This window comes from Bacillus rossius, chromosome 3 (assembly GCF_032445375.1).
Source record: "Bacillus rossius redtenbacheri isolate Brsri chromosome 3, Brsri_v3, whole genome shotgun sequence".
NCBI classification, from domain to species: domain Eukaryota; kingdom Metazoa; phylum Arthropoda; class Insecta; order Phasmatodea; family Bacillidae; genus Bacillus; species Bacillus rossius.
Window position 1 is genome coordinate 97,433,635 of NC_086332.1, and position 16,308 is coordinate 97,449,942.

Here is a 16,308-nt window from a genome sequence, read left to right on the forward strand (position 1 = left end):
ACAATAATATGTGTCCACAGTCATTCCATATTGTATTTTAAAATTTATGAATTTAGAAAATTTTGTTTGCACTTTGTTAATTTTTTCGACATCAGTGTTGTTAATACTGATCCAAATTATAGATTCATATTCTAGTTTGGATCTAATGAGAGCTATATAGAGTGATATAGCGGAATCAACATTAGTAGCATTGAAAGTAATATACGTATTTAGTCCGAGTAATCCATTGGAATTTTAATTAGACATAAGTGATTCAATGTGAAGATGGGAAAATAACTTGAAATCAAGTAAAATACCTAGGTCTTTTACATAATGAGATTTTGTAATAGGATGATTATCAATATTGTATTCAAAAGTAATTGGATGAAGTTTTCTTGAGAATGTTATGATAGTGGTTTTGTCTTTATTAAGTTAAACCAAGTTGAAATTGTACCATTCAACAATTGAAGAGATATCTCTCTGAAGTGAGTGACAGTCTTGGAGAGATGCAATTGTTCTGTATACATATTTTTATATCAGCAAACAGTGTGCCAGTAGAGTAGTTAAGAACTGTTACTACAGTAGACAGGGTGTCTACCGACCCTGGAAAACCTGGAAAAATCAGGGAATATTGTAATCAGGGAATAATCAGGGAAAAATCAGGGAATTTTTGTTTGGTAGGTTGTAGTTGGAAATACGTTTTTTGTGTATTGATCAGCTTGCATTGACGTAGCATCCAGTGTATCCACTCCCATTTTTATTTTTGAATGGCAAATAATGAACAGTTCCCACGTCCATTTTCTTTTATTTACCATAAGATTCGGAAGTGGCATCAAATCACGTGATACAAACTGGTTCAAGTTGGTCTGTTATCCTGCTGACGTACGTACTGCAGCATGTGCTTCCCACGTTCAGATTATACCGACAGGTGCATTTATTTTTAAGTATCTAAGGATGCCCTCAACATAAACTGGGCATTTTTGTTAGCTTTGAAAATACGTATCACAGACACTTTTGGTGAAGATGTCGTTATCATTGCTAGCAATTGGTAGCTGTGGGCTTCATACGGTCCATGGTGCTTTGAAAACTGGAATTTCTGCTACACAATGGGACGTAGTTAGTTTTTTGAGGCACAGTTACTATTTGTTTAAGCACGTACCTGCAAGGAGGGCAGATTATATTAGAATAACTGGATCAGAGATTTTCCCAAGAAATTTTGTGCAATCAGATGAATACTGCAGTTGCTGAGCATGCCATGAAAACGGTACCCCACCTAAAGAAATTTGTTAGTGAAGTTTCTATTTCATCTGTCTCTTTCAGTGTAGTGAAAAGTGCTCTTGAAGATAATCTTCTAGAAGTAAAATTGACATTCTTCCACTCTTTGGCATCAGAGCTGGAATTATTTCTTACATTGTTCCAAAGTGAAGCACCCATGGCACTTTTTCTCTATGATTCACTGGTAGACATTTTATTATCTTTGGCAGGAAAGTTTTTGAAACCAGAGGTACTGAAGAGCTTTAGGGAGAAACGCAATGTATCTCGATTGGACGTAGATAATCAGGAAAATCTATTGACTGCTAACAATATCAAGTTGGGTTATGCAGTACTCAATCACATCAAGAAAGAGAAAGTACCAGAAAAGTCTGTCCTGTTACTGAAAAATGATGTTAGGACTTGTCTAAAGGTTATAGTAAAAAAACTACAAGACAAAAGTCCCCTGAAGTACAAACTTACGAAGGGAATTTCCTGCTTATGTCCGTCTGTGGCTTTAAATTCGGGTGTGAGGAAACAGCATGTTAAGTACAGTTTAGAATGTTGTCTTCAAAATAGGTGGCTATCAGGACAAGAAGCTGATAACATTGAGTAATCATATCAGTTGGTATGTTCCTTGCAAGATTCTGAAGCACTGCTCGTCTTTTTCTCGAGAAGACGGGCGCCTTGATCACTTGTGGATGCTCATTCTTAAGGCACATGCAGTAGCTGCCAAAACAGGCCTTCTAAAGTTTGTGAGGATGATGTTGGTACCTTCCCATGGAAATGCATCACTGGAAAGAGGATTTTCAGTGAATTCTAATCTGCTGACTGAAAACTTGCAGGAAGAAACACTGATTGCACAAAGACAGATGTATGACTTTGTTCAACATTCTGGAGGTGTAAAGCATGTTGATATCACCAAGTCCATGTTACAGTATGTAAGAAATGCTATTTGTAGGCGTAAGGAAGCCCTGCAAACAAAACAAAAAGAAAAGGAAGCTACAGACAAGAAGGAGGCAGAAAAAAAAAGTTGAAGAGGAGATCAAGGCATTGCAATAGAAGAAGGCTCGAGTGTTGGATTTGGCTCATTCTGAAGCAAGTGCAATAGATGCAAAAGTTGAGTCACTGTGAAATTGATGGGAGCTTCCTTTTACTAATGTTTTTGCAAAAGTAAGTGTGTGAAATATTTGTAGCAGCATGTTTTATTTGCCATCAATTGAGTCACTTTGGCCACGTCTGGAAGAAGGTATTTTTTTTTTACTAATTTAAGTCAGTTGAAATATTTTGAAACCAGTGAATGTTCTGTTATGCAGTTTTTTTCTCTTCAGTTTTGTGGAATGTCGTAATTGTGTTTAAAAAATCCTGGAAAAATTCAGTTTTTGACCTGGAAAACCTGGAAAAAGCAGGGAATTTAATTTACTAGAACTGGTAGACATCCTGTAGAGCACCCCTCAACCATAATTCCCACAAACGGAACTCCCAATATCTGGAACTAATTTTCCAAAAAAAATTTAAACATTACAAAACATCTCCAAAACATTTTCGCACTGGAACGAGGCGTTTTTGCTTTTGCCTGACTGTACATGTCTTGTAGGCGTGCGCGCGCACGTCTTGCAGAGAGCTAATTATAGCCAGTCTTTCCTGTGCATTGCGTAAGTACACAGCTGGTTTTCGTGTCGGACGTGAATTATTATAAAGATGTTTATGCTATAAGTAGTTTTATTGTTTCACTATGTCAAGTAAACGAAAAATTCCGTCCGGCCCGAGAGTAGGTACACCGACTCCCACTACACGCTGACACAAGTGATAGCGAGTAACATTTACTTCCAACATGTGATGCTTTCAGTTTGTAGACAATAATTTAGTGTACAAATATGTATTATGTATATATTTATATGTTAATATATGGTTAAACAGTCTACATTTACCTGTATTTCTCTAACTTTGTGTTTTTAAACGAGATGCATGAAGTGTTATTCTTGTGTATGTGAAATGTAAACTGTGCGTGGCAGTGACTATACACTCTCCAGGAAGTATGAATCACTAGCACGTCAACACAGAAGTAACACAACACTGCAGCTGTAGTACTACTACCTCCCCCGAACCCTCCTCATCTCCCTCTTCGCTCACGTACGCACCCACCCACAGAGATAAGAAACACCCGCTTGCCAGCTTGCTAGAATGAAGGTAATTCAACCAGCCTGGAGTTTTACGACCCGGCACTGTCCCGGCACGTTTTCAAAACAGTACGTATGTGGATCTGCATATTTTTTGTTGTATGGTTTTATAACTGTGGAAAATATTTACAGTTCAACTTTGGCTATACATATAAGTTAATATGTGCAGCAAGTAATAGCTTTTTTTTTGCCTCCCTACCGCAACTCTCCTTACCCGGAATTTTCCCATAACGGGAATAGACCTCCCCCCAATGATTCCGTTTGAGGGGTGCTCTACTGTATATCATCTATTAAGATAATGGAAAGTAGAGGAGGGACCCCAGAACTAACAAGATGTAAAATTGAGTTTACATTGTTTACTGAAACATAGAAGTATCTTTCATTTAGATAGTTTGAGAACCATTCAATATATTTGTAACTTAAACCAAAATTAGTTAATTTATTTCGTCATTTTGGTGATTAACTCTATCAAAAGCCTTAGCTAAATCAAAATAACTAGCAGCTACTTGACTACGTGTTATTACTTCAGAATAAATAGGGTTTAGAAACGATATTAAATTGGTGGTTGTGGTTTTACCACTTCTAAAACTATGCTAAGCATCAAAGAGACAGTTTTTAAGGTTTTATTCATTTTTTTAAATTATTATTTTATCAGTGACTTTTGCAAATCCATTCAAAAGTGAAATGGGCCCATAATTTGAAATGTTAAGCTTATTACCTCTTTTATGTATGAAAATGACCGTAGCAATCCTCCATTTGCAGGGGTAGATGCCACTATCAATACTTTTATTAAAAATATGCTGTCAAAAAGTAATTAGGGGGTTGAGCAGCCTTTTAAAATAAAATTTGGAATGCCGTTGGAACCTGTTGATAGGGTTGACTTTAGGGTTTTAATACCCTACAGAACCAGACTCTCTGTGATATTTGGCATAGGAATAGAAAAATTAGTACATATAGAAAATAGTGAATTATTTAGTTGTGGAGATTACAAAAACACTAGCAAAGTATTTAGCAAAGCAGTTGGCAGTAATAACCGAGTCATTTGTGACAGAATTATTAACCTTCAGAGATGGTTTTTGCTCATAGCCATTTCTCATAATGTGTACATAGTTCCAGAATTTTTTGGGATCATGTTTTATTTTGTTATTAATATTGAGTGGCAAACATTTTTTAACTCTAGCTATTAGAAACTTATATTCGTTTTGATAGTAAGAAGAAAAAGATTAATAAATTCAAGTCCCGAATAAGTTGTTTAGAGAACCATTGACGATATTTAGATAATGATTTCACAGACTTTGGTATTAAGTTGTTTATGTAATATTTCACTGTGGAACACTCGGCAGTGACTGAACATGTTTTTATAGCATTCTTCTAACAAAAATACTGGTGAGAATGTAAATTCTTGATGTTAATTTTTTTTAATGTTTAAACAATGTTGTCGTTTTGTTACATTTTGCTGTTGATTACTATTTTCTTAGTTTAAACAACATACTAGCGCTACTAAATAATGTTCATGAAACACACTTTTATCACAGAAGTAATATATTCTTACAGGAATACTTTCTATTTTACTTATTATTAAATAGGTGATATTTGATATTAAATGATTATTTTAATTTCAGCTGTGATGCAACCAACATTGTTAGCTAAGTAACATTTTATGATATGTTATTAACGTCGTAAAGTTTTATGAAATTTCTTAGAAAATCCGGGGAGAAACCTGGAATTTGTTTCTGCCAATAGAGTGGTCACTTTGTTAAAATAATACAAATTTCAAAAATCTATTTGAATGAAATATTAAATTTTTTAACAGGCAAAAAGCCCTTCGATTGACTGTACAGTTATAACAAAGCAAGAGCTACAGAAACAAAAAACCAAACATTTATCATTATTGCTAACACACATATGTTAAATTTCAAAAAGCTTTTTCTTACAACTAAGGGAGATAAAAAAATTACTAGGAAAGCTACAAATTACTTGGTTAAGTTAATTTAATATACCCAAAGTATCAAGACTCGTTGGATATTCGCAACAGGCTGTTTTATTGAAAAAGAACGATTGTCATACATTCTTAAATTAGTTACAAATATACTCACTAGATGACAGTAGCAGTAACTAAAGTAGAAGTGTAAACAGGTTAATATTATTTTATTTTGATATAATTACTAACACTTATCAAAATAAGTAAAACATTATTCACTTACAATACCTAACATGTGCATGCTTTATATATTATATGACACAAACTCTTAGAATGTCAGCGGGCATTTCTCCAGTAGGAACATATTTAATTTTAATTATGTTATCATTAATGACATTTCTAATATAATGATAACGCACATCTATGTGTTTTGACCTGTTATGACACTGTTGACTTGAGGCCGATTTCAGGGCACTTTGATTATCACAATGTAAATAAATTACATATTAATTCCCAGAAATCTCATGAATTAAATTCCTTAAATAAACAGCTTCTCTGGAAGCTTCGGACATAGCTACATACTCAAATTCAGTACTAGACTGACTAACTGACTTTGTTTATGACTTTGCCAGGAATCTGCTGACCCTGACATCATAAAACAGAATGCTGTATAGGATTTCCTATCTAAGGCATCAGATGCCAAATCTCTGTCTACAAAACCTTGTAAATCCATGTCATTAATGGTATACTTTAAAAAATTTTTCGTACATTGCATAATTATAACAACTTATATTATAATAAGTATTAAATTGGCTGAGATAGCTTACAGCATAGGCAATGTCTGGTCTTGTTAATATTGCCAAATACATTAAACTGCCAATGAGTTTTTGATAAGGAACATTACTTAAATATTCTGTAGATTTTTCTACATTCAATTTTGGTTCAATAGGAGTACTTTGTGATTTACAATCAGACATCTGGAATGTTTCAACTAATTGTTCAATGTACTGTGTGTGATCAATAGTTATAACATTTTTATCTTTGTTTACATTTATTCTCATTCCTATATACTGTCTAACATGACCCAAATCCTTTAACTTGAACTCTGAAGCTAATAATTTTTTTAATTTTTCAGTTTCTCCATCATTGTTTAAAAAAATCAAGAAATCATCTACATCAACCTAATGAATTTTAAATCACCCTTAGTTTTTGCAAACAAACATGGTTCATATTGACTGTTATTAAAACCTAATTTACAAAGACAATCTTTTACTTTCTCATACCATGCTAAAGATGACTGCTTTAAACCGTAAATCACACATTTTAATCTTAACACATTTCCCCCACTTTTGTTTGCAAACCCTTCAATTATTGACATATAAATTTTTTTCTTTTAAAACACCATTTAGAAAAGCAGTAGTTACATCTAAATGTGTAATGCTCATTCCCATTTTAACACTAAGAGCAAACAATAATCTAAGAGTGAAATGATGAATTACAGGTGCAAAAGTATGAGTATAATCTACACCTGGCTTATGCGTAAAGCCTTTGGCCACAAGCCTAGCCCGGTACCGCACATTATTGTTCACATCAAACTTTTTTACTAACACCCAACGACTCTTCACTATATATACATCACCAGGGTTTTTGACAAGCTCCCACGCATCATTGTCCTCAAATGACTGTAACTCATCAGCCACGGCATGTCTCCACTGCTGCTTCTCTGGCCCTCCCAGAGCTTCTGAGATTGAGATCTCCTCAGATGCTGGAACAGTACTGGATATGCACATGTTGCTAAAGCCGTACCGCTCTGGCTGTTTCCTTTGCCGCTTTGTATTTACACAAGTCTCCGGATCTGGAACCAATGTTGTCTGGACCTCCTGCACTTCACTTGGTGGAAATTCATGAAATGTTTCTTCACCATCAGTGTATACTGAAGAATCTGAAAAGCTGTCACTTTGATCCTCTACTTCTGGAACACATGATGCCCCCACTGAATCGCTGCTCTCCTTCTCCACACTGATCTCTGGTGTTTCCACACTATGCTGTGCTGTCTCATTATCTGGTATCCATATAGCGTCTTCGCTGGTTGCTATATCACCTGTCTCGCCTTCTAATACAATGACATCCCTGCTGGTGGTGATAGTGTTTTTGATAGTATTAAACAACCTATATCCTTTCACATCCTCTCCATATCCAACTAAGATGTGCTGTGTAGCTTTCTTATCCCATTTGAGTCGTTTCTCCTTGGGGACATGTACCATCACCTTATTTCCAAACAATCTGATGTGACTGAGGTTGGGTTTTGACCCATGCCACAGTTCATAAGGGGTCTTCGTTACTCCTGACACAATGGACCTGTTTTTAAGGTAAACTACAGCAGTACTGGCTGCTTCCGCCCAAAATCTCTGGCCCAACTTTGCATCATACAAAATACATTTGCGCTTTTCAACCACTGTGCGTTAAGCTCTTTCACAGATACAATTTTGTTCGGGTATAAAACTATTATTTTTCTGGTGAATAATACCATATTGTTTTAAATAATTTTCAAATTCTTTAATGCAGTATTCAAGTCCATTATCTGTGTGAAAGATCTTTATTTTTTCTCCTTCCTGGTTTTCTACCATTGATTTAAACTCTTTAAATCTAGTTAAAGCTTCACTTTTCTGTTTGCGAAAGTAGATGAAAGTCATCCTACATAATCATCAACAAATAGCATGAAATATCTGCTGCAATTTAAAGAATTCACCTCCATTGGTCCACACAAATCGCTGTGTATCCGATGACATGATGTACTTCGTTCACCAACATGAAACAACAAGTGGTACATTCTGCTTTTGTTATGTCAAACGAACCATCATATGACAAGCCATCTACGATGCCATTTTTAATTTTGTTCATATCTTGACTGTTGATATGAGCCAGCCTCCTGTGCCATAATATCCCGGTTACTGCAGGAGCTGCCAATACGTAACTCGGCGACTGTGACCTCAATTTATAAACACCATCAGTTATATCAGCTATCGCAATTAAAGCATCACTTCTGTCATAAATATAACAATGCTTTTCTTCAAATATAACATGGTTGCCATTCCTGATAAGCTCACTAACTGATAACAAATTTGCTGTCAAAGTAGGCACGCATAGCACATTTTTAACAGTTGACGTCAGCCGGGGCTTTGCCCCACGAGCCTGATCATCCTCCGTTCCCTTTCCCACCACCTTTCCTACCCGGCACTTGTATCGTGACGTACGTAGCCGTGTGAGATTCAAACTGCGTGCCACGAACTACAGCCAGAGGGCGCTTAGCTGCAGTGCGCCGCACCCCTAATATGTTTTAATAATTATTGTAATCCTTTTCTTTTCGCCCCAAAATAGTGTCACGACGGCAATGTATGTGAGTGTCTTTTGTTTAATTAAATTATGATGTTTTTGTAGTAAAATACGTGCAAGCACGGACAAGGACGCTCCCTAGCGGGCGACGGAGGAACTAGCATGCAACTTGATTTAAACTATTTTCTATCATATAAGTAATTATTACAGACGGTCTGGGTAGGGATGTGATGTGCTAATTTTTGTAAAGAGTTTATGTTATTTTCAATAATAACCCGGGGCACGCAATAGCTAAGTTCTTAACGGTAATTGTGTTCGGCGCGAAGGGCGCCATGTTGCCTCCCGCAAGCCATTAGCTCATCCCAGTCTCCTTCTACAGCCGGCCGAGAGCGGACGTCTTTGCAGACACCCCGAGGACATCACCGTTGTTTCACCAAGAAGTAGTTCTGTTAAGTAATTTATTCAAATCGTTTTCATTTTATCCTCGGGGCCTCTCTCGGTCGGAGAGACTGCTTCATTAATAATTATTTACTCTCCGGAGTTTTCGGTCATCTGTGTGATAAGTAATGGCTTGAGGCGACCACGTGCGTGGTTCGCCTCCTCACCTAATTCGATTCGTGCTTCGGGCGTTTCATAACAGTATCACGGAAGGATTGTGTAAGAGCGTGTAACATGAGTAATAAAAACCAACTTAATTGAGTCACGTGTCTTTGTGTTCGGGAGGGCCACGTGGGTCCTTAACCTGGTCAGCGGCGTGTGGGACGCCCTGAGAGCCCACTGCGGTAATTAGAAGCGTGCCCGACGCTGAGAGCGGGCTTGGTTAGGAACAGGTGTGCATTAAAAAATCAGGAGGGCTAATATCTCGCCGCGCACGGGCCACGTAACGCCCTGAGTGAGAGTTTCAAGTCTGGTCCACGTGCCCACTCACGTGGTGGCGCCCATTATTTTCCACCAGTATTCAAACCTTAACACTGGTACGCCCTCACAGTTATGTGACATTTCAAATCCGAAACAATGTCCACATCTCCGGAACAATCAACTGACCCCTTTGATTCGTTAGCAACGATGATTTCTGGTAAACACATCAATAAGTTCCGGATTTTCAACCAATCCTTATTTACAGTCATATGCGCACTCGCACCACTGTCGACGTACCATTCCGTCTTGTTAAACTTTCCGTTTATAAAAACATTTTTAAAAACACATTTATTAGCGGTTTTCTTCAATAACGGGCACTGGTTTCGATAATGTCCGCTGCTTTTACATTTATAACAAACAACTTCTTTTTTTATTGAATCTGTCTCTGTTTTCTTGTTTAACGTATTTTCACCGCCATTTTTCTTTGGCTTAGTGTTGCCAGAATAATATTTATTTTTCGCTACGAATGCAGCACCACTAACTCCAGACTCATTGGTATCTTCCATTTTAAGCAACTTTGACTTAATGACATCAGTAGTTAACAAAATACCCGAATGTTCTATGACCATAATCATCGGAGAATAATGATCAGACAAACCTGCTAATGATAATGATCCCACCCATTCATCGGTTATTGTAAATCCTGTGCCATTTAACCATTGAGCTGTTTCGACGATTTGTGTGATGTAGATAGTCATTGAGTCACAATTATCCAATCTTATTGAAATCAAATGTCGAAGTAAGGTTATCTTCCTCGAGAAACCGGAGTCGTCAAACATGGTCTTCAACTTAGTCCATAATTCCTCTGAACTTTCCGTATTTCTGATATGCACGTACAAACGTACGTCAATATTAGTTTTGCCTTCGTTTTTTCATCTTCTGCTGGCTTGATTTCGAAACCGGCCGGTGGTTTGATGTAATTGTCCATGCCATCCAAGACCAGCAAGTTTTCAGCCGCAAAACACCACTCATCGTAATTCTCTCTGCCTTTTAACTTCGGCACACTAGCGATGTAGTTCGAGTTCATGTTTTCGCGAATAAACAAGCACAATTTAGCTATTTTAACTTAAAATAACTAATAAATTCGGGAGTAGTCCATAGACTCGAATATTCGCAACAGACTGTTTTATTGAAAAAGAACGACTGTCATACATTCTTAAGTTAGTAGTTACAAATTTACTCACTAAATACATTAGCAGTAACTAAAGTAGAAGTGTAAACAGGTTAATATTATTTTATTTTTTTATAATTACTTACACAAAGAATATCAAGTGTTAAAAAACAAGGCTCGGTTTATATAGCACAAAACACACAGTTTAGAGTTCCTTAGTGACACAAAATAGAGCATAACATGACACACAATGCACAAACAAGTCAAATAAGAACCACACAGTGTACCTAAAAAATGGCATTACACTAAAAAAGCTCATAATGTAGGAAATGGGCTTGATCTTAAATCTGTTATGGCAATCCTATGCCAACTATGCTAAACCATTGAGAAATAGCACAAAATCCTGGACAATTACACGACTTTTTTTCTTACAAAAGTGGAAGAAAAAAACTTTAAAAACATTATGCAACTTTATTATAAAACATCAGAAAAAACAATTCTAGGAACATTATCATAACCGAGCATTTCAAACATGGTTTACAGTTGAAGTCAAGTATGAATCTCCTTGCTCTTTGACCAAGACATGTGCTTGGTGGTTCTGCTGTAGGGCTGCATCACTGCAGCCAAGCTCGCAGGGCTGGCAGATACATGGTAGGGGAAGGATGAGAAGAGGTAGAGGCAAGTAATGGGAAAGGAGAAAAGGGAGGCATCCAGCCGTAGGATATACATGCACAGTGACATCCATGCTCAAAGTATTTATAGAAAATGTTCAGTCTTCTTTTATTTTTAACAAACTTGGTGTGTTTAAATAAACCAAAAATTTGTGCGTGGAGTCAACGTTCGACAGAAGTGAAACTTTTTTCATTAGGTTTAGATAGAGATAAGTTATTAGCATTTTTTATTGAAAAAGAGATACTAATTAAGAATAGTAAGAATGCAGGCATGATCTCAAATGAAAAAATGACTTTTTCGGCACCCTTTACCCTTTCATCCTATCACTGGCACTTTTTGGCACCTCTTTTCGAGTTTATTCCCACTTTGCTTTTGATAATACCTGATATCTGCTACGGCTTTTTTTATTACTTTTAGGCATTATGTTAAATCATTATTCCAGCTGAATAAAATTAAAGAACAAAAATTTCCTCCAATCCAACAAAAAGCCGTTTTGACATTTCAAATTGAAGTATTCAAATACCAAAGTAAATTAATTTATAAAGCTAACCTGTAAAGTCTATACTTCTTTTTTTTACATTTACAATCACACTATCACCCTAAAAAAAAATTATACTTATAAATTTGATTGCACAAATCAGTAATTCTTTTCCACACGAGTAAATTAATTGTAGATACTTAAAATAAAATAAATATGGTAGCGTCACTCGTTAGCCATTACATAAACTGAACAGTAGACAAACACAAGCAGCGTTATGAGAATTCTGTAGTACACTGCTGCATAATTTCTACCTCTCCCCTGCTGTTTCCAGTTCCGGCTGTTATGCTATGCTACGTACCTATACACCCCTTTTTGCCGTATTCCCATTCAACCGCTAGTGCATGCGTTGGAGTGACATCGCCGCTGATGCACTCTCCTCCTCTTTGACCTGTTCCACCACCAGGTACCTATTTCCCTCATGTGATCGGAATTTTCGTAACGCTTGAACATTGTAGCCCTTTCAGCAAAGAAATTTCACTTCAAAAGTAATAATGGTTTGAAAGATGAAGCTATTTCAAACAAACTGTGCGGTAGTTTGGTTAGTACAGATCTCAATAGCACAATCACATGAGGTTTACATTAAGGAAGCTCTCTGGACCTGGTGCCGTTTGCTGGTGTTTAGTGGTAAGTGATGCTGCAGACAGCGAAGCGTGACTAGCTGGTCGGCTGCTGCAGGCTCTTCTACCACGAGTGCCTGCGAGTGTTCCACGACCGCCTGGTAAGCGTGGAGGACAAGAGCTACTTCTATCGCCTGATGGAACAGGTTTGCACTCGGGAGCTGGGACACCCCATTCTGGCGCTGCCCCAGGACACTGAGGGTGCCGTCACACAGCCTCCGCGCCTCTTGTTCGGGGACTTCATGAACCCTGCTGTGGCGAGGGCCGAGCGCATTTACGAGGAGATTAGGGACTACGACAAACTCAAGACCGTCATGGAGGCGAGTGTCCTGTCTTGTTGCTCATGTATCCTTCTCTTTGCTTTCTTCTAAATACTTTCACCACAATTTCTTCTTCTCTATATGTACAGCATTTATATTTATATACAGCTAGGGTGTGAACCTGCATGTTGCAGGAATGACAACATTCTGAAAAGAGATGTTAGAATTTTCGGCACTATATTTTTTAGCCCAGCTCAAACTTTTGCCAGTGGCATGGTGAGAAAATTGGCATTTTAAAGAATGTGAATAATAAATATTCACAAATTTAAAAAATGCTTTACTACACAATACTTCAAACATAATTCGATAAAAATAAAAATTTTAAGATATATTTATTTAGGGTAAAAGCATTAAATAAAGCACTATTTTTTTTAACATCATCTTTTAGTAGAAAATTGTGTGATGTGCCTATTCATAATGAAAATATATAGTGTTATTTTAAAACACATACTTTGCCCTTGTTCATAAACCATTCAGATTATGTAAGATTAAAGCATTGGCGGAAAATACATGTATGTGATGCCTTGTTAGAGTAATTATTTTTATGGTTTTAAATATAGTGCCTTTTGTTTTAATTAAAACATTGTTGCCATTACTAAACAAATTAAACAATTATTATTCATATGTTTTCACTTTTCAGTGCTCTTGAGATGAGTGTGCCACGTTGTTACGGATCATTTTGGCCCAGCTAAAGCAACCTGATCCATAACATAACAAAACACTGCAATAATTTTGGGAGTTTTGAAAGTGTCTGGAAAGTTCATAAATATTTACATTAGATTTCCCACTAAAGTTTATGCAGTCTGGTTTATTAGTTTTATTTTTGGTTCTTGGAATATGCACAATGTCCAGCATCAAATAATTTAGATGTAACTCCATAAGATTTTTGCAGACACAACAACTCAATGTTCTAGCTTAAAATACAAGACATTATTATTTTACGATGCAAAGAAAATGAAAACATGTAATATACAAAAAAAAATTAGATATTGTTGCTAATAAATCCAGTGGGCACTTCGCGTCCATGGAACCTCCAATGAAACGCAGGTCTATGTGACGACTGTCAGTTACCATTGTAGCCATGTCATGGGCTTACGCCATGATCTGCTGTCAAAATCTTCTAATTAAAATTCTGAAATGATGTGTTGGACACAAACAAACTCACGAACAACCGCACATTTTTCTTGTACACACGCACACATATAAAAATAAAAAATAAAAATCTAAATTTTAAGTCCTCAGAGAAAAAATCAAAAGGGATGAGGATTTGGACTTAACGGCTTGGTCTTGCAAGCAGAGTTGGTTATTTCCTTTTTTTGTCATTATTATTGTGCAAAAGCTTTTCCTGCAAATTTATTGCTATACCTACCTTGCATTTGTTGTTGGATCACATATTTTCTCACAAAATATTTAATAAATATTATTTTTGTGCTGTTACATGTCACACTAATGATTATTGTTATGAACACCTGCATTACTTCTAACCACTATCAGATAATATTTAAAAAACTTCTTTTGAGAAAACTTTAGATGAAACATGGGTTATTCCAATGTGCAATATTTGCACATATGCTTCACTACAAGAGTATCAGTGTTTGTTGCCAGAGGCAGCAGTAAAGCATAAGGCTGACAGCTAGTGCAGTGTATGGCCGTATGGGTCATATGACATATTTTACAATGGTACTATTATTATAAGGAAACTATTGTAGATATCCAGCACCTAGAACAATTAAGTTGATCTTCATTACAGTATTTAAATTGTGTATCACCTAATTTTTTTGATTATCTTGTAAGCCTAGATTTGTCTTATTGATGTATAAACTTTTTAGCTTTCTGTATACGTCATTTGCTAGGAGTAATTTCGTGAAAATAGAATGGAAGTTGATGAATGGAAATGGACAGAAAGATGGTGGTTCCATGTGTTGCAACATAAACCCATATACAGTCTTTTGCATAAACATAGGGTATATACCAAACATATTAATGTGCCAAATGAAATTTTATGATTGTGAAACTACCCTGAAATACATTTGATAAACTAAAATTGTCATAGTAAAATGTAATCTCAAGTTTTAAAATACTAATAAAACTGGCATTACAATGATTATAATAAATATTCTCTTTCAAAATTTCCAAATAGCTTAATAGCTCAGTGGTAGAGCATGCACTTGCTAACCTTGAGGGATGTGGTTCAAACATTGTTACAAATCTAACATTTCATTTGCCATGTAAAAAAGGCACTGATGTCCTTTGTCTTTCCCCTCTTTATCTTTATGGCCCTTCCTTCCTCCTCCCCCTTCACTATCTAACAAAACATACAAAGGAAAAGAAAGCTTTTTTTTTTCATACCCATGATTCCCTTTCCATCATTTTTTTTATGTGTCCCCTTCCCCAATAGAAAAAAGACTGCAGGCTATTTCCTTGTCAATTTTTTTTTTTTAAGTTTCTTCAATAAAAACAAGCATGCCCTTTACAGCAGTTTTGTCCTGAATTAATTTTGCAGTAGAAAGCATAGGAAATCTCATGCAAAAATAATGTTTGGACACATTTGTGTCACAAAAACCTATCTAAATATACATGATGATTAGGTACGGTGCCAGTTCACAACGACGAGAGAGGCGGAGAGAACCATAAACACTTCTTAATTGCTATGTGCACTCAAATACACTTGCACACATTCCTTCCCCTCTTTCTCGTTCTGGCTGATTTATATTTAGATTCCCCCTCTTGCCGAGCAGCCAGGAGACAGCTACGTCACATGCCGCCGGCTGGGCAGAAGCACGACAAGCGGCGGACGTAGTGTTACGGTGCAGTTCATGATGCTTTACACTCATTGCTGAGATAATTGAACTAAACAATGTATATTTTCTCATGACATAATTATTAAAAACCAACATAGGCTAGTTATTTAAGCATATAGTCAACCATAGCAGTGCAACGTTAATTTTTTTTAACCAAAAATAGAAATGTTCACATATGGTTCACTGTACATTTTATTAAACAAAAAGTCAGCATAAAATCAGCGACCCTTATGCGGATAAATATGAAACGAGGAACATTCCGAATGTAATTTTGAAAAAAAATTTTTTGGTGAAACTTTAAGCTAAAAAAATTACACCATAGCATCATGAATGATACATTTTGCACTATTTTTCGACATAGTTGCCACCGATATTGAGTTATTTGTTTAAGAGTGCAATCAGTTTGAAGGAACCACTCTGGTAAACCTCGGTGCCCTGTGCTGCAAAGAATTATCGCACAGCCTGCTCCACTTCAGCATTGTTTTGAAAGTGACATCCCAAGTGTGCGGTTTTCATCGCAGGTATAACAAAATGCACTTCCATTGGGGACCACGTTGTCAGTTCACGTTTGTCTGCCATTGTCATTTGTACTCAAATAACCTCGGGCACGCCGGTCTGCTGCTACTCTCTCTTCTTCGGCGCCCTGCGCATGCGTCATTCCTCC

The 16,308-nt window shown here is 36.5% G+C and overlaps 1 protein-coding gene across 4 annotated transcripts in view; it reads left to right on the forward strand.

Moving 5' to 3' along the window:
* Window positions 1–16,308, forward strand: part of LOC134531065 (dynein axonemal heavy chain 6) — a 491,808-nt gene that overhangs the window by 292,270 nt on the left and 183,230 nt on the right. For all 4 annotated transcript variants that reach the window (XM_063366586.1, XM_063366584.1, XM_063366585.1 and 1 more), the window contains one exon: window positions 12,582–12,843. In XM_063366586.1, coding sequence (XP_063222656.1) covers window positions 12,582–12,843 — 262 coding nt within the window. The remainder of the gene's footprint in view (window positions 1–12,581; window positions 12,844–16,308) is intronic.